This window comes from Synchiropus splendidus, chromosome 16 (assembly GCF_027744825.2).
Source record: "Synchiropus splendidus isolate RoL2022-P1 chromosome 16, RoL_Sspl_1.0, whole genome shotgun sequence".
In the NCBI taxonomy this organism is placed as follows: domain Eukaryota; kingdom Metazoa; phylum Chordata; class Actinopteri; order Syngnathiformes; family Callionymidae; genus Synchiropus; species Synchiropus splendidus.
The window spans coordinates 11,524,505-11,542,674 of NC_071349.1; the positions used below are offsets into that span (position 1 = coordinate 11,524,505).

The window sequence follows — 18,170 nt, forward strand, 5'->3', positions numbered from 1 at the left end:
TGGCTATTCTCTTTAAGTCCTTGACTTCCCCTTGGTATCAAAGAATGTTCTTTCTTTGCAAGTCACTTTAGGATAAAAACAAAAACTTTTCTCAGTTGATATGGAGTGATGCAAATGTCTTATGCATTGTACTCTAGTGTAGTTTGAATTAGACTCTAAAAATGACTCAAAGTAGAAAACTCTTTAAAGCTTTAAAAATAACAAACTTTCATTCCTGGATTTTATTATTCAGATTCTCTGCCTATTTATGAGTGTAACGCTTGGTTTTTTAGCTACTGTGGTAGGACTGAGCAGCAGGTGGTCTCACTTTCGCTGACTGCTGCAGCTATGCTATTGAGTGAGAAACAGCGCTGAGATTAAAATCACTTTCTGACTCGTAATAAACACTCGACGTTTTGAGTCAACAGATACAGTGGATGCTTGCCGGCACCATGCATCCTGTATATCAGTGGAAAACACTGGATCTTTTTTTAAATCGCAAAGATTGTTGAGGAGTTATCATAGTTCCTGACTGAAAGAAAACCTGTATCTTTGTGTCTCTTCTGCAACTTTTTAAACCTCGAAGGTTGATGAAGTTTCATGAAACAGTGTCCTCATTTTCCAGGGCCACTAGATGGCACTGTCTGCTCATGCTTGTTCAAAGCGTGCGGGCAGAAATAAGTGCAGAAAAACTCTACAAAAAAAAATTCTCTCTTCTTTTGCAGGACCTCAAACAGTGTCGACCATCTCATTCCGACATCAGAAAACGTTCCTCCGATCATGAACCCCTCAGCTGACGTCCCATCTTGGATGGAAAGACAGCAGCGCCTGCAGAGTTTGGTGTCTCCGCTCCGCCTGTCCCCTCTTCTGCTGGATGTGTTGCTGTGTACTCCTGAAGCTTGACAAGGAAGAGGGCGGCACGCTGCTCTCGCTGGATGTTTCTCTCCACAAATATTCAGTTCACCATCGGAAAGGAACCGTTCTACTCAAGGAGCAGAAAACTGGAGACCATTTTTACTTTCCATCTTTTCCACGTCGATGACATTTTAATCAGATCCTCTTGAAACTTACCAGCAATCTTCATGCACGTGTCTGACTTTTTCATTTCGTGTCACCACTTACTGGCGCGCTCCAGCCTGGATTTCCTTCAGATCTCCGGAGCCAATATTCGCATGATGCAAGGTCATAAACGGTGAAAGATGACCGCGGTTTAAAAGCATTGCTGCTTCAGAGACTGCACCCTTGACTCCTTATTTATATCTGGTTGTGCATCGTGTTCCGCTCATGTCAAAGCGCACGTAAATCTGGAGAAATAACAGAGAGGGGGCGCTGTTGTAACCTCAACTTTTCTTTGATGTAATCTCTCAGTTAAAGAGCCATACTTAAACTGGATTAGTCTGTGTGAACGGGACCGCTGAGTCCCGACCCGTCTCTTCCTGGTTTCTGTAGAGTCCAGAAATATGCATTTTGCTTGAGAGAGTGACCAAAAGCTTTGGTTCTGCGATCAGGCATGAGACACAATAATGCAAATGGAAAAGTTGCACAGCTATATTTTACCTTCAGAATGATTCTACTATTTTTCTAGACCGTTTTTTCATACGTGCCTTGAGATGGAGATTCACGATCCAGATTTCATTTTTCTTCCATGTTTTCTTCGGGTTGCTGCGAGTCAACACAGGGAGTCAGCCGTAGTCTCACCGCTGCTCTCGAGAAGGAAACCGCCCGGGTTTCCTCCGACCTCCGTTCCTCCGCGGTGGACATCTCAGGTATTCCTTTGTGATCACAGGCGTTATGATGCGAACATCAGAGGCAAGAGGGGATCATGCTGGAAGTGTCAAACAGTCAGAGCTGGGTCCCTGAAGTGACCTAAATGTTAGTTCAAAAGTGATTCAGATTTTAAAAAATATCAATCGTTGTTTAGTTTGGTAGAAGAAGATCACATTTACAGATCAAGTTTTTGACAGCGATTACTGTTCATGTCATTCCTGGTTTATTCCTGGTTTCACAATTCAAGCCTCAGTGTGAGAAACTAGTGGTCTGTGAGGTGAGGTTGATTTTGACAGACCTCACTGAGTGAGGCCCGGTTCCCTCACAATGACGAGCAGCTCCCTCGGTAGCTGCCGGGGTCAGAGGTCTAATCCTGACCCTTCCGTCTTGAATACGGGAGCGAGGAAGGCCTGTCGGGGGCGTTGTGTCCGAGCTTGATCTGCACGAAGATGCTCCTCCTGCATGTGGCAGCCTCGCTCTTCTGATCCATCTGAAGAGGGAACCGCTGCATGCTTCCGAGGCTCTGAACTCTCCATCCATCTTTGTCTGGAGACCGGAGTCATGGCCGATCTAAAACATTTGCGCAGTGTTGACGCCACGGAATGTACTAATAGGACCCGCGGGGGAAGCCGGTCTCGCGGATTTCTCTCCGTGTGTGGAGCGCGAGATGCGCTCGTCCTCAGCGCGCTCCATTGTGAAGCCGAGGTCATGGCGTCGTCGGGTGGCGTAGTCCGTAATCTGCACTTAACCCGCACTTAACTTTCAGACCTCCAGCGACTAATACCTTCCCTTTAGTCCCCTTTTTTCCGCCAAAAGTTTCCTGTTTGTGTTTTCGCCAAATTAGGAGGGGAGGGGGGGCGGATAATCTCACTGGATTAGGATTGTGCTGGAATCATTCCACAGTGTTTCTGCGTGGGTTCAATTCCCTGTTCTCCTCTGTGCGTTTTATTCCTTTAACAAAAGATGTCTTATTTTGGAAGCTATATCACATGTTTTTTTTTTTTTTATTTACGGAAACTAATTTTGTAAAGTGGGCCTTATTATTGTAAATATTTTACCGTCGCTGTGTTGCCTTCCTACACTCCTGGAGAGTCCTGTTTTTTTTGTGTGTGTGTGTTGGCTATTTCCAACTTTTCACCATGGATTTGTGTCAGATGTGTCACCTCCTTCGCTCATGAATTCAGGGTTTGTTTGTCCGCCGTGCTGTATGAATTGCCAAAGATGGAAGTGTGTGTGTGTATATACAAACACTCAGAACTGGACTTCCAGACAACTCGACCACCTATTGTGTTGTGTATAAGTGTTAATAAACTGTGCGCAGTAGAAGACCTAACAGGGAGGTGTGTTAAAATCCAGATCAAATACTATTTTATTATTGCTTCTCAATGTGTCGGCCATGTTTATGTTCAGTTTTAGCTCCAGTGCTTTGTGCATGTTTAACAAGTCTGTGGCGCTCTGCATGTAGGTCTCTGGAGTCTGCCAGCTGTACAGCAAGCAACTGTGTGTATTCTAATAAACATTTTAAAAACTGGTCGGTTGGACTGGATCAGCACATTTCTGGTTTCATAACCCGTCGGAGGACGCAGCTGCCGAATAAGCACCGGGTAATTCGGTCTGGCAGGTGAGGAGAAACCGCAGCGGCTGGAATGCCAACGTCAGCACGCACAGGTTTCTCTTAAAACGTTGAACTTCTTTTGTGTCTCATCTGTGTCTGATCATGTTTTAGTCATTTTGTAGCCTTTTTTAAAGAAAAAATATTTAATCTTTAAAAAAAAATAAAAGTGTAATTCCTTCAATGAAAAGCCTCAGTTTAACGTTCCACTCCGAACACATTACCAAGACACTGTGTCTTTAAGTGACGTCACATATGACGTCATCAAAAACTTGAAGGCGTCTCAACCAGGTAAGTTCCGAGTCAGTTTGAGATTTTACTGAGATTTATTTGCTATTTTCGGTCGGTATATAGCGTCCGTTAAGCTGTGACACATGAGTTTTAAGAAGCTGTTACCGCCAATTTCCACCGACTGCGGAGGCTAAGCTAAGCTAGTCGGTTACAGTTAGCTTTAATGGGGTTTTAAACCCGAGTCGCACTGAAAAGGGGGACATTACTAGGGATTTATTTGTTCATATTTATTTTTAAACTGCTTCACTGTACATTCCAGAACAGGTTGGCTTTGTTTGTGTAGTGGTTGGAACAAAACGGTGGTGGGTTCATCTCCCGGTTATATTAGTTGTAACAGCTACGGAAGGCCGGAAGGCAAATGACAATGCTAAAAAGCGAAACCTCAATCCAGAATCACAGCAATCCGTTTTTGCTTTTTCTGCTAGTGATTCCATTTTTTTTGTTTTAATTCTGCTTTTATCATTCCCCTTTATTTTATTTTATTTTTTTCATTTCTATTTTGGTTCAGTTGCATTTTTTTATTGTTTCATTGATTCATTTTTTCGTGGTTGTTTTTTGTTTATGTTTTGTTATTCCATTTATATAATTGTGATTCCCTTTTTGTGGTCATTTTTGTGATTCAACTGTTCTGGTTATTTTTTGTGACTGATTCTGTCTGGTTGTTTTGTCTGCTTTTGTGATTCCATTTTTGTGGTAACACTATCATTTGCCATTCAGCGCCACCATATATTGCGCCATACAAAGAAGTACTTCGCATCTTTTGTGACACACCTTTGCTCTGAGAATGACTACACTGTTTCACAAAGCTTCATAAGCCTAGTACTTAGTTAAGTTTACATGTCCTTTAACAGGTTTTTAAGTTCTCTGGCGCAGTTCCTCCGGAGAAAAACTTTATTAATCCCAAGGGAAAATCTGTTCCCAACATGCTCTGTACACAACATACCACAATAAATTAAAAAGAAATAATATTATAAAATGCAAAAAAAAAGTGATACAAAAGTTGGTTCGCCATCAGAAAAAGGACATAATTCCTGCCTCAAGTGGAAAACTGTTCTGGAGCGAGGGCCGCATGTGGAGGTAAGTACTGACAAGCAACGGTGGAAATACATTGTAGGTTCTTCCTTGGAGAGTGACATGAAAGGCTCTTGAGAACCAAGATTCATGAAACAGCGTCTTCATTTCCTGAGCTCAGTAGGTGGCGCTCTCAACGCTAATCTTTATTGTAGTGACCCCTCATATCAGTTTTTATCTGAGCCACCTCCTGAACTCTGAAAATGAGGACAGTTTCATGAAGCCTCACCAGTCCATGGTGACCATGTTTGGTCCAAAGATGGCCTTTCGTTGACCTCAAGGGTGATTCACATACACACACACACGGGTGATAAAGACTTGCCTATATGAGTGAAAATTCCTCCAGACACCTGAGTTGCACAGCTGCTGCAGCAGATGCGCTCAGACATGTCGTCTAACGTGGAGAGTTTCCACTCACATCGAACACGTCCGTCGGAATAATAACAGCTCCGGCTTCAGAGGGGAAACGTGGTCTGTGACGGTGCTGGATTGTGGAAACAGACAGGCACGGTGCTCTGGATTCCACTGAGAAGCTCATGGTTGACCATTTTAATCTCCCCCCTCCCAGTCATCAGATCCCCCACTACGTGGAGCTAATGCCAGAGACCCTTGTCTCAGTCCCCCACACACACACACAGGCCGTGCAGCAGCCAGGTCTACAGTGAAGCAGGTCAGCGAGAGGCCAGCCCATCCAAAGCATAACAAGCACACAGTTGCAACTCAGGTTTTTTGTTTTAATAACAAAGAAATATAAAAAAGAAAATCCATAATAAAATAATTACAGTTTGGCCAGAAAGGAAACATTCATAAACCTCTTTTGAACTTTGAAAACAAACTACACACTCGACTCTACACAGCAACAAGGCGACTTCTGAAGAGAGCTAGGGTGACAGAGGAGCCGACACGGTGGTCATCTGCGCACGCGGATGGACAGGAACGAGCACCAAAAGTAATGCCATGCTTTTGTTTAAGACTTTATATAGAAATAAATTATCACATTACAATATAGTCTGAGAGCAGTGGAGTCCTTTGTCGTCTATCCTGAATCTTCTAAAGTTTAAAAAAAGACTCTTGGGTCCACGGGTGTGACGTTTCTCTTCCAGGTGTTGCTTCTAGACAGCCGGGGTGGGCTGGGCCTGTGGCGGGTTGGTGGCTGCGGTGGGAGTGGACTGTCTGGGAAGTGTGTACATGGCACCCAGGAACTGATCGGCGATCCGCCCAGCCTCACGGAGTCCGCTCAGGAGGGCGCCGTGGACCGTCGCTGGGTAGTTTCTGATGGTGTGCTCGCCGGCGAAGAAGAGCCGAGGGACAGGCTGCGTGGTGGAGCCGTGGTCAGAGAAGGGCGTCTTGATATTATTAGTGTACGTGTGCTTACCTGCGACGCCCCAGGGATGGTGGGTCCTGGCGTGATGGGCTGTGCCATCAGATCGTAGTCGTTTCCTGAGGAGCCTGCGGCCACGTACGAGTAGGAGCCGCGCGCCCAGGGGTCTGCGCGCCAGCGGGTCACCACCGTCTCCTTGGGCTGCCAAACAAAAACACACGCCTGTCAAGACTTGGTTTGGGTGAAGGCGAGGGGACGCTGGTGGGAGTATTGGAAAGTCCGACGACGGTGGAGCTAAAACACAAACCGCAGCTCTTTTTTTCTCTCTCTCTCTCTCTAATGAAGTGTGGATTAAACTGCCAACTAGAGACTGAGGCACTGATGTAATTCGAGGGGGAAATGGTGATGTTGAATATGAGCAAAAAGGAGCTTAGCATGCCGGGCCTAAAAATCCATGTCAGAAAGATTGCTGCGAACGATGAGGGCTGGATTTACTTGCGCGCTAAAATGGAAACCATTGTCGAGTGACACGGGAGATTAACGCTGCGAAACACACACACACTACTTCATCAGTCCTCTGGTTTTCAGCAATATTTGAGAGGCAGTTAAAAAAAAAAAAAAAAAAAAAAAAAGGGTGAAAGGGATGGGGACATGGCCTGAAGGGACAGATTTGAAATCCCACTGTTCCCTGCACATGGTGTCTTGATCCCCTTTTTTGTCGGCGATGGGCGGCGCTTCATACCTGAGGTACGGCGCTGCTTCCGAATATCCCCTTGAGGATGGCGAGGCAGCGTCCGACTATAACGTCGTCGCTGATGTTCTCCATGATGCCCGCGGCCTCGCCGGCCATGAGGGCCAGCAGAATCGGAGCTGCGGGAAACAAGCACGTGTTTAAACACAGTAGAAAACATCACTGGTTCGTGATGCCGCAGCACAACAGATTAAATATCGGCAGCCTATTAAATCCAGCAGAGCCCTGAGCGTGATATCCAAGATCACCTTTGTAAAGGTTCCAGAACAGGAAGAGTTCGCCTCGGCTTGCCGTCGTGGATCCGACATGACCGAACAGGTTGACGCTCGGATCCCAGAAGACTCGGTCGAAGCACAACACCACCTTCAGAGGGAGCAGAGGAGTGAGTCCTGCACAGAGCATCACTGAACATACAGAGCATGAGTGGGGGAGTTGTGGAGGCGCCCTCTGCTGGAAGAAAGGAGCAGCAACAGCCTCCGTGGTTGCATAACAATGCAGTAGAATAAGAGGATAATAAAGGAGTCTGCTGAAGCAACAGTCAGATTACTGGCAAAATGCTTCCGACATTCTTTAAGCTCTCAAGAAGGACTCTTGATTCTAAAGACTTTGTTTTAAGGGGGTCACCACCAGAGGGTCTGAAGACACTAATATTCAGAGCTCAGTAGGCGGCGCACTTGGATAAAAAAATGATTCATAGAAATTTAAATCCATCGAGTGGCCTCTGAAAATAAGGACACCGACAAGTGAAGCCTCATCATCTCACCTTGTTGAGGTTTCCGAAGCCCATCCTCTGAATAGCTGCCGTCTTCCACTCTGGCAGCGGAGGGACAAACTGCACGGCAGACGGCTGCTGCTTCAACACGCCCAGCGGCAGTGTGCAAAGCACGGCGTCGCATTTATAAATAAAGGTCTGAGTGGTGGAGCGGGTGTTGACGGCGATCACCTCGCAACCTGCAAGATTTTAATACGTTATAGGAAGTGGCTCTCACGGTGACGGAGGCTCTGGAGAGTGACACGTACCAGAGGCCGTGTATCGGACCTGTCGCACCGCCGTGTTGAGTTTGATGTCCAGGCCTTCAGCCAGCGCCACAGGGACGCACGAGTAGCCGTTCCTAACGGTCAGGTGGCTGCCAGTGAACTCAAAGTCGTCATCCTGGGATTAAAATGACTAAAATTACAACATATTCTAAGCATATTGTTGACATAGGTGGCTCTCAACCAGTCTTGCTGCGGGACTACCACCCCTGAATGCTAGCTTAAAGTGCCTGACCTGGCGCACTTACATACCTGATCCCAGTGTTTGAGCGAAAGGGTGGAGAGGGGTGTAGCATTGGCAAACTCCAAGTTGGCAAAGTGCCAGTCAAGGATCTGCCTGTCTCTGGATGACAGGTAAACATCACTGTGGGAAAAAGGCAGAAGCAGAGAAGAAGACACGCTTGTTACGCTCAGGTTTTTGGGACATCACTGAGACAGGTTTAATCATGCACGCGCTAATGCTGCTCCAGCTAATGGTCATAATCATATAGCTGACGGTTTACCGCCACAGCGCCCCACAACACCAGTAAACAACCATTGCTAGGAGCTGCAGGCCTCATAATTACACAATTACACTCCGATTCAATTCAAAGACGATAATAGTCACTTGACATGCTCAGTAGCTCCACTTTGACATTAAGACTGGCAGACGAAAACAAGCAGCTTCAACCGCCTTATGGGGAAACTAGGTCATTTCAAATTTGAATCAGGACAAAATCACCTGCGTTTGTGTGTGTGAATGTGCAGAAGTGCAAATATGAAAATGAATTTTGGGTTAAAATACACACACAAGTGTGTGTATTTAAGGGTACATAAGAGCAACATTGTACTTTACCTTGCCGCTTGACTTCTTCTCTTCTTGACATTTTCTTTGGAGTTTAAATAAAATCTATCATTTTTCTATTATGATATTTAGACATGTTTTTATTATATTTATTTAATTCGGTTTCAACAGTTTGAATCAAGGGTATTTTTTCCTTTTTTTCTTCAGTAAATTGGATGAATATGGTTCTGCTGCTGGTTGGACCATGATGGTGGGCCCCGAGATCGAAAAGGGAAGAACCCTTGGTTTGAGGTGTCACCACACTGCTCTGGACAAATTACCTGGGTGGATTGGCCTCCAGCTCCTGAAGCTTCTCCTCCATCTTGGCCTGCATCTCCACCAACTCATCATACTCCTGCAGGCACAAAGTCAGCGCACATATTCAGCAGACTGAAACTGAGTTGTGGTCATTGCTGGTGTGTACTAGAGCCACGGAACCCTATGCTCGACAATATGTGTGTTATGTGAGTATGGTATATGTGTAGCTAAGATGCAGTCAAAGTAAAAAAAATATTTGAGCATTTTACTCTTCAAAGTGTCACATTTTGGGGTGCACATCCCAGTAGTACCTGCCATTACCCAAATCAGTTTCAGTAGACAGCCGTCATCAACACTTTTTCCAGAAAGACAGTGACTCAACCGGCTCATTCACTGGCATCAGACGCACAACTCTACCACCTACTGAGTCTCCACATTCTTAAAATGACTCACATCAATTAAACTTCTCGTCTCCTGGCCGACATTCTCACCGAATTGAGGGAAAAACTCAGTCATACTGAACATACACAGAGCGTCCTAAGTGCACACGTGTGGCGGAGCGAGTGTGTCTGCATACATTAGGACAGACAGACTGTGAATCAGGGCCTTGAAGTGGTTTCTCTGGCAGCGGATGGGTCCCAGACAAATCCGCTGCAGACACCAGCTGTCCGAAAATACACTCCCGAGCGTGCGCACACACACACACACAGCAGTAGTGGAGGTGATTTATTCACGCTGAAAATAAAACAGCAGCGTGCACTCTAATAATACATCCCAGTCGAGCATTAAACCACTTAAAGATAGCCTGTCTGGTTGACGTAGATCCAAAGACGTTAACATTTCTGAGTGGCCCAAAAACTGAAGTAACGCACAACATCTTCCACATGTTGCATCTGTCTTGGAAATTCAAAAGATGAAGTCGCTTTTTAAGAGGCTTTGCAGTCTGTGGTGGGAGACCTGCTGACCGCTTCCTCCACCTACCAATTATTCTTGAGTTCAGACAGACACTGGGACAGTTGGAAAAAGCTTTTTTTTTTTCTTCTTCACCACTTTTAAGCCCTCGGTTGTAAACTCTAAAACATGCAAGGCAGTTGAAGACCGTAAAGACGGCGGAGAACACGAGTAACGTTTGAACCCATGCGACTTTGGATGCTCACCTTGCAGAGTGTGGTGAGGTCTCTGTGTTTGCTCTTCACCAGAAACTCGGCAGTGATATCCCTGGGAGGTTTGACTTCGCTAGCCTCTTTATACTGCTGATGGAGCTCCTTCACACGCTCCTTTGTGGTCACCATCTGGAACAGAAATGCAAATGCATGTTAGGAAACAACCACCACAAGACACAGAGGAAACTAGAGTTCACTGTGACACTGAAAAAAATCAACCGTATATTCACTAGAACCCTGCCTACCTTATTGAGAAGCTCCCTGAGTTCCTCTTGAGTCTTCACAATCTTCTTCCAGTGTTCGATCTGCTCATCCTTCACATGCTTCTCCTGAAGCCTGCAGAAGGATAATATTTGCGTTGTTAACGCGTCCTCTCATCCGAGCAAATAACCGCCACTCACTGGATGACCACTTCCAAGGCTTGGCCGAGAGAAACCGGCTTGTTGTTCAAGAAGTTGAAGTCCAGTTGGTGACTCAGGAAGGAAGTGGCCTCCAGGAGTCTGTTGAACTCCTGCTCCACCATCTCATCTTTTTCTTTGGGTACCTGAGAGGTGAAGAGTGTGGTTGAGGCGATGTAATTCAAGGAGGATTCAACTGCTCTTGCTTTTGCATGAGCTGTTAAAAACTTCTAACTACTCCACATAATTAAATATGTTACATAGACCCCATTATATGAAAATAGGAGCTACATGGATCAACAAACATCAATAGAAAACAGTGAGAATCACACAGTTAAGGGATGGTAAAGCAAAAGAAACATTGTAAATAAACCAATACGTACACTTGTACACCGTTCCCCCTAAAGAAGGCGAGCAACAAGGAGAGAAAGAAACGAGGGGAAGACAACATGTTAGTCCAACTTCAATCATGCATGTGTAACATAGCACTTACTATTCCTCCACTTTGATAAACTGAAAGGCAAATGTGAAGCTTCAATAAATCCCTACAAAAAAAACCTTCTGCCCAGCAGAAGCCTGCCAGGCTCACCAAGAAGTTGTGTAATGCTACAAGTCTCTTCTCCTCGTCTGTCGCACAGACTAAACATTCTTATGATGCATCCAAAGACAACATTACAAATAAACACACAGTATTTATCAAAGGTGCAGTCACAGCTTCAAGCACTTAAATGTATTAAACTACTTCAGACAAGCAAAACAGTTACAAAAACAGTTTCTTTTGGTTGAAATTCCAGCTGGGGGATGTTGATGCTGAAGACACCAAGAGCAGCAAAACTGAAACTGAACGCCGGAGGGGGGGACTACTTCCCCTGGCAGTAGCAACACAAGGTCTTGATTTTGGAACAGTCTAATCTTATATGTCAACATCAAAGGAAGCTGCCATGAGCATGTCGGGCTGTTTATCTTTGCCCGTTCAAATCGCATATTTGAGAGAAAATACATTTACAGCATAGAATTTAGCCAGCAGTGAAACTGACAAGACATGTAAATCGTGTACACTAATACACACGATCTTTACTAAATATAAAACACAACGCAGATGCTTTATAATTGTTTTACCTCCCATTTAAGAGGTGTATGTATTATATTATCTCTTAATTTAGAATATTTTCATTGATGGAGACCGACTGGTAAATGACAAAATGTAAATAAGGTCAAGGACTTTGGGATGAGCAATCCTTTAGTTTTTCACTACGTCATCTTATCTACTGCTCTATCCACTTTGTTGTTGCGAATTTGACTTGCTCTTTATCAAGTCAGTTAAAATATAATGAGTCTAGAGGACAATAATGACAATATACTTACAGCTTGACCATTGGCTTCATATAACGGACACTTCTGTTTGATCTTAGCCAGCTCCATGTTCACCTGCTTACTGACCACAGCCATTGGGTTCCCTCCTGCAAGCAGAGACAAATGAGCGTATTGTGGACAGCAGCGACCTCTGCTGGTTGATTAGTCACAAACAGAACTCTCACCAAGGCCGGTCACCACCATGGCGCCAAGATCAGCAACATAATTTCCTTTTCTGAAAGTCGCCACTCTTCCTCCAACACGGTCCTGTAGCAGAGATCATGTCAGTATGACGTGGCAGTAATATTAGTAAAGCGACACCGGGTTCTAATTTTGTGATATGACGACAACATTTCCTGGTTTTTAACTCACCCTAGCTTCTAAAACTGTGACATCCATCCCGAAACTCTGCAGCTGCCTGGCTGCAGCGAGGCCTGACACACCTCCACCAATGATGATGACCTTTCCGGTCTTCTTAGCTGGAAAATTAATAGACACAATCAAGAAAAAAATATGGAATGCGATAGCCGTTTCGGCGGAAATAAGTTCATCAACTTACTTGGTAGAGGCTTGACTCTCTTGTAAATGCCAAAGTTGATAAGCCCATGGCGTTCTAAGTAGCTGTGTATCCTGTGAACCAGGACTGCGTCGCCTGAGAAAGTAATATGGAAATATTTCACTCACGTTTGCAGCAAAATAACCATCGATTTAAAGTAAAGAAATAGAAGAATCTTTACTGTTGTATGGTGCTTCCAGCTGCTGTGCCGTGGCCTCGAACGTTAATTGAACCTTTGGGTTGTCCAGCCACAGCTGCAGCTAAAGGGAGATCAAAAGTGTGTCAGACACTATTGAATATATATATATATATATATATATATATATATATGTATATATTTAGTCTTAGTCCGACTCCAATAGCCATGTCCTTACTGTGCGATTACGGATGTAGAGGAAAACTTTTTGAGTCTGTTGAGGACCACTGATGATGTCAGGGAAGCACGCAGCCTCTTGAGATGTCATGCGGTCATGAGGAAGACGACTCTGGAAAGCAGCTCCTTCCACACCTAAGCATCGCAACAGTTCAGCATTATAGACTCTAATCTTTCGCCCACTGCCACATACATAACGCAACTAATGTGCCAAGCTATATACATTTTGGTTTGTGATGGTCTTTTACGCAATTCTAAATGATTTAATCCCATAACTAACCAGATGGTTCTTCTGGTTCACTGTCATTCTCTTCCTCCGGAGGAGGAACCGGAGGAGGGATAACTTGCTTTCTCTCCTTCTCTGCCTTGGCGTTTCTCTCCTCCTCTGAGTAGTATTCATCCTCCGAGAGATTAGCGAGGCTTTCGTCCATCTCGCGGTACTCCACCTGCAACAGTAGGCACAATAAAAGCATCATTAAAACCTGCGTCTCATTGACTGGACCCTGGGTGTGGACCTGTCCCCTGAATAAAAAAAAAAAAGAAGACTTTTACCATTGAGTTGCAAGTAAAAGAGTCACTACTGGGGAAGATGAGGGTTAAATGGCCCTTTTATCTTTCTTTCTTTTGGGGAATATACATTTAAGATGCTTACTTTCGCTCGCTTACGCCTGCTGGTCCTGCGGACTTCAGCCGAGTCCTGATCAAGTCCGCCAGGACCAGCTTGGTGGGACATAGGTGCACCTCCAGCCTCCCCACTAGGGGATGACCTTTCCTTTTTCTTTACATCCATAACTCCAGCAGCTGAGACTGAAGTTCCAGTCTGAGCATCAGTGACTGGGGCCCTATCTCCTCCGACTGCCCCTGAGGAGGAGGACGAGGACGAAGAAGATGACCCGGCATCTGACTTTTTACTTGACAACATTATGGAAGATGTTGGTGGCCTCTCCTGTAAGAGAAAAGAGATTCAAGTCAACACAGGAGTCTACTAGTGATTACTAACAGCAACACGGTCAAACATATGATGCAAAGTACATTTTAAAGGAAATATGATCATGAATACAGTCGACTGAACAATAAATGAAAAAAATATGCATCACCATCATAGCCTACTCATTGGATGGTAGTTATACGATAACTATGCGGAGATGTTTTCGTTAATGAAATGAACGTTCCAGTGATACAATGATGTTGTTGTTGTTGTTGTTTTTTACCCATTTCTCGGTGCACCTGGTAATATCCATTCAAACACTACGGAATGAAGACAAAACCAGAAACAACGTTACGAGCAGGATATACTAAACGACTCGGCTGGCCTTTTAACAGCTAATGCATCGTATCGGCACAGAGAACAGCACCCTCTCACTTGATCTACGGGTTACTTTAAAGAAAAAACAATGTGCTTTGGTCCGATTGGTCTCAAACATTTACATCGATTACCACGACAACTCGCTGCTTAGCTACAGTCGTTAGCATGCTCTACACCACTAAAGTCTCCCCGTTCGCAGCTTATTCCGGTTGCAAATGAATTAAGTCCGCAATATGTTGTTTAGGCTGCAGTGCGATCGACCTTTAATACCCGAACATGACCTTAAATTCCACTTTATTCTCTTCCACTTACAAAACGTTAGCGTTAGCGACCGTAGCTAACAATGAGATACGTAGCTAGCAGGTGCTACGATAATGCGTCGCTTATTTAAATCCTAAATAAGCTACACAGACTGCAAAAAATAAGTTTGAAGATCTGAGCAACTACGGTTGATTTTAATTGGCATAGGTAACACTAAAATAGTGTTTTTAAATACCTCTTGGTCCACCGAGGACGGCAACACAAAGACGAAGCTGCAGTAGCTCTCCTTTCAATGAACTCTGCTGTGATTGGCTGAGAGGCGGCATCTCCCTTCTCCGATTGGTTTACACATTTGTCACTCATATGAAACCGTATTGAATATGTAACATTTAATAACACGCTCATTCATTTATTTTCCATCGAAAAAAACAATATGTGTGAAAGAAAATTTAAGTAGTTGTTCTCAAGACTGAGTTGGGTTGACTTTATTGCCGACGGTGGATGACGTCACTGCAGGAGGCGAACAGGACGGGCAGGTAAAGGTGAGCTCTTCCTGTTCCTGCTCCGACTCTCCATTTGTTGACGCCTTGGGTTCTCTTTTTGAGCCCTTTTCAGGTTAGTGGAGACTTTAGTTCGACTTTATCACCGACGAAAAATACGATTGTACACCGTACCTTCGGGTGTTTGACTTTCACAAACTGTACTTTTAATATTTGTGGCTGTGTTTTTCGAAATATGTGTGCGGAGTTTAGACTTTAGACTTAGGCTTCAAAAGGAGTTACATTACTTTCGAATGTTTCCAGTGAATAACCCTAAAAGAATATGTAGATATAAGTAGTTTGTGTGGCAGTGTTGCCTCCCAATACAGAGGAAGACGTCACAGTGATCTCGATGGTGTCGCCATGCAGGATTGAACGCTCATAACTTCTCTTTCCAGATGTGAGAAATGGCAAAGGATGAAAAGGAGTATGAGAACCGCCCAGACAACACTGCCTTCACCCAGCAGAGGCTTCCAGCCTGGCAGCCGATGTTGTCTGCTGGTATTGTCATCCCAGGGTTTGTTTTGATTGGACTCGCTTTCATCGGCATTGGCATTGCACTGTTTGTCACGTCACGAAACATCCAAGTACTGGAGGTAAAATGCTTCGAGTACTTATATATTTTTGAGACAAGTCGCAACGCGATTGTAGCTTTGTTGAACAGTAATTAGAGTTTAAACAAAACATGATCTCAGTCTAGATTATGATTATTATCAGCTACTTTCAGCCTGAAACATTAATGTGTTTGTCTACGAATAGTCTTCCTTCATCACTGACGCTGCTTTTCCAAAATTGAAGTTCATAAATGCATCTGTTTACATCTAATTCCTTGAGTGTTTCAGGCTTTCCAGGTTCACGCGAGCCACATAAAATGACTTAGCGGTCTGGATTTGGCCCCTAGGCCTTGAGTTTGTCATTGTCTTGACAATGTGTTCTGTCTGAAGAGAACCTTTTTTTAATTATTAATTTTCCTGAAGCTTGACTACACTGGTGAGGAGAACAACTCGCCTTGCTTTAAATGCTCTGATCCTGACGTCAAGAATTGTCGGTGTGACCTGCCGTTCACCATCAGCACTCTAATTGAGGTAAAGTTAATATTGTTATAATGCGCATTACCTTTTTTTTTTGTTTGAAGTAGCATCACTCCTTCCATGTTGCCTCCAACAGGGACCTGTGTTCTTTTACTATGGATTGTCGAACTACTTCCAAAACCACAGAAAGTACGGCGTGTCGAGGGATGATGATCAACTGTTTGGGGACCTCGATAACTTTAAGGTGAGTCAATAACATGTCTGCCATACTTGATATTATGAACTTATTTTTGGCTTTTCCACAGAGCCCCAGTGACACCTGCGCTCCCTATGAATATGATAGCAGCAAGAAGCCAATCGTGCCATGTGGAGCTGTAGCCAACAGCATGTTCAATGGTGAGTAGTAACGTTCATCAACCTGAGATTCTGTTTACTGAATTTAAATGTCCTTTTCCTTTTTTTTTTTGGGAAGATACCTTTACGCTGTATCGAGTTGTGAATGGTGAAAACAAGCTGGTACCGCTGGATGGAAAGGGCATAGCCTGGTGGACGGACTACAATATCAAATACAGGAATCCCAATGTCACACCTATCAAGAATGCTTTCAATGGTAAACACTTCGACCCTATTTCTCTGGTTAGGTTTGGTGAACTATACATGTAGAACCTCTCTCTTCTAGGTACAGTCAAGCCGATATTCTGGTCCAAACCTGCCTACGAGCTGGACACCACCGATTCCGCCAACAACGGCTTTCTCAATCAAGATTTCCTGGTGTGGATGAGACGAGCCGCCCTTCCTGACTTCCGAAAACTATATCGACGAATCACAGAAGGGGAATATGCTGAGGGGCTGCCAGCTGGAGATTACATCCTCAGGATCGCTTACAGTATCCTTTGATATCAAAATGGAATTTGATTTTAATAGTTGGTAAAAATGGAGTCCTTCCTTCAAGAGTCTTACAGTAAAAGTACTTTAAATCAGCATAAAGGTTCCAGGACTTGAAGCATGGTTATTGTCAAGTGTTTGCGTTGTGGTCCGACCTGTTTTTTTAGTGAGGGTGCGGCTCTGTTTTTTAACACAGGCAGAGTGAGGACAGTCGTGTCTTGGCAGTGATGTGTTACTGATGTGTACAAGTAGGTAAATCAGCTAAGCAAATTTCTAATCGGGTTGAAGTCACCAACTGGATTGTGCATTTCACGCTATACTTTTTTTGTCAGTTTAAATGATTCTGTTTTATTATGAAACAGCTAACTGAATCATATTTCACTCCAAATCTCCTTGACATTTTGCCCCTCAGATTATCCCGTTCTCAGCTTCGACGGCAGAAAGAAGGTGGTCTTCAGCAATGTGTCGTGGATGGGGGGCAAGAATGAGTTCCTGGGTATTGCTTACCTGGTCGTGGGCTCGCTCTGTATCGTCATGTCCGTTGTGATGCTCATCGTCTATGCTAAGTTTAAATTCCCAGAGGGGGATTGATCGTTTTTTTTCTTACTGGAGTTCCTGGAAATTCTGTTACAAAAGGAAACAGTCATGAAACAGGTGAAGTCAGGAAATGCTGTGTGTCATTTTTATTGCTCCCTATTGATATATATTTACTTTTACATGTGGACATTAACCACTTCTTAGTTAAATCTTGAGGAGTGACTTGACCTTTTTTCTATCAGGGATAAATCTTGAATTTTCTGGATCAAATGGGTACATGTGTTACAACTCAGGTTCCTTTGTCGTAAAGTTATGTTTATAGTTGTGTGATTTTCTTTTTTTTCTCAGGCAACTTGTGACACTTGCTCATTCTTTGTACCTCTTTCACCGCCATGGGGGAAGCTAAGCCATAGTTAAATTTATTTGGACCTTATTTGTGTATGATTCTTTGGCACTTTGTGCAAGAAATGTTTTAAAGTCCACACATTTTGCTGTTATAAACGGAATAATGTCAAAGACACTGTATTTATTTGAAATAAAATCTGTCTTTCAACAACATGATGTCTTTCTTTATCCCCTTTTTACCAAGTTTCAACAAATAAAACACTTAAAACGTGTTGTATGCAATACAAATGAAACCATATTATATAATAGAGGTACAAATATCATACAGTTGTAAGGCATTTGCAATGTATGAGAGGAGATATAAATACGATTTTCAATTGATGCTACAATAAAAACATTTAAAACGGAATGATAGTTGCTTATAACATAGATGCTTTCGGATTCCTCCCACGTCCTTTTGAAATGACTGCAACAATGGCGATAACTCGATCATTAAAAAGCAAAACTCGACGACA

At 43.8% G+C, this 18,170-nt stretch overlaps 3 protein-coding genes across 5 annotated transcripts in view; 2 read left to right on the forward strand and 1 right to left on the reverse strand.

Moving 5' to 3' along the window:
- The window catches only part of luzp1 (leucine zipper protein 1), a 43,524-nt gene extending 40,242 nt beyond the window's left edge, over window positions 1-3,282 (forward strand). The window contains exon 8 of the mRNA XM_053845096.1: window positions 705-3,282. The gene's annotated coding sequence lies outside the window, so the exon portion shown is untranslated. The remainder of the gene's footprint in view (window positions 1-704) is intronic.
- A 2,141-nt stretch (window positions 3,283-5,423) lies between these two features.
- On the reverse strand, window positions 5,424-14,633 carry kdm1a (lysine (K)-specific demethylase 1a). Of its 3 annotated transcripts, none has more exons than XM_053845780.1 (22): window positions 14,554-14,616; window positions 13,963-13,999; window positions 13,404-13,697; window positions 13,032-13,197; window positions 12,753-12,886; window positions 12,560-12,638; window positions 12,382-12,474; window positions 12,195-12,301; window positions 12,008-12,089; window positions 11,835-11,929; window positions 10,853-10,870; window positions 10,473-10,615; window positions 10,317-10,407; window positions 10,066-10,200; window positions 8,932-9,005; window positions 8,080-8,191; window positions 7,813-7,945; window positions 7,556-7,743; window positions 7,041-7,155; window positions 6,784-6,911; window positions 6,096-6,242; window positions 5,424-6,033 (listed from the first exon to the last, which is right to left on the reverse strand). In XM_053845780.1, exons 2-22 carry the CDS (start codon window positions 13,990-13,992, stop codon window positions 5,833-5,835), a joined length of 2,565 nt encoding a protein of 854 aa, XP_053701755.1. In that variant the 5' UTR covers window positions 13,993-13,999; window positions 14,554-14,616; the 3' UTR covers window positions 5,424-5,832. The 3 variants fall into 3 exon arrangements, with proteins under 3 accessions (XP_053701755.1, XP_053701754.1, XP_053701757.1); XM_053845779.1 differs by having other exon boundaries at window positions 13,032-13,200; XM_053845782.1 differs by lacking the exon at window positions 13,963-13,999 and having other exon boundaries at window positions 13,032-13,200; window positions 14,554-14,633.
- Window positions 14,634-14,823: 190 nt separating this feature from the next.
- Window positions 14,824-17,845, forward strand: tmem30b (transmembrane protein 30B). The gene is made up of 8 exons (XM_053845350.1): window positions 14,824-14,933; window positions 15,256-15,453; window positions 15,835-15,942; window positions 16,025-16,132; window positions 16,194-16,284; window positions 16,361-16,498; window positions 16,568-16,774; window positions 17,186-17,845. Exons 2-8 carry the CDS (start codon window positions 15,265-15,267, stop codon window positions 17,362-17,364), a joined length of 1,020 nt encoding a protein of 339 aa, XP_053701325.1. The 5' UTR covers window positions 14,824-14,933; window positions 15,256-15,264; the 3' UTR covers window positions 17,365-17,845.
- Window positions 17,846-18,170: the final 325 nt, after the last annotated feature.

Coding starts and splice junctions, on each gene's coding strand:
- kdm1a (XM_053845779.1), bottom strand. CDS start 13,992: ATGGATATTACCAGGTGCACCGAGAAATGG. Junction 9,006..10,065: donor ACCTCACCACACTCTGCAAG/GTGAGCATCCAA, acceptor TTGTGCCTGCAG/GAGTATGATGAGTTGGTGGA. Junction 7,946..8,079: donor CGCTCAAACACTGGGATCAG/GTATGTAAGTGC, acceptor TTTTAATCCCAG/GATGACGACTTTGAGTTCAC.
- tmem30b (XM_053845350.1), top strand. CDS start 15,265: ATGGCAAAGGATGAAAAGGAGTATGAGAACCGCCCAGACAACACTGCC. Junction 16,285..16,360: donor AGCCAACAGCATGTTCAATG/GTGAGTAGTAAC, acceptor TTTTTTGGGAAG/ATACCTTTACGCTGTATCGA. Junction 16,775..17,185: donor CATCCTCAGGATCGCTTACA/GTATCCTTTGAT, acceptor TTTGCCCCTCAG/ATTATCCCGTTCTCAGCTTC.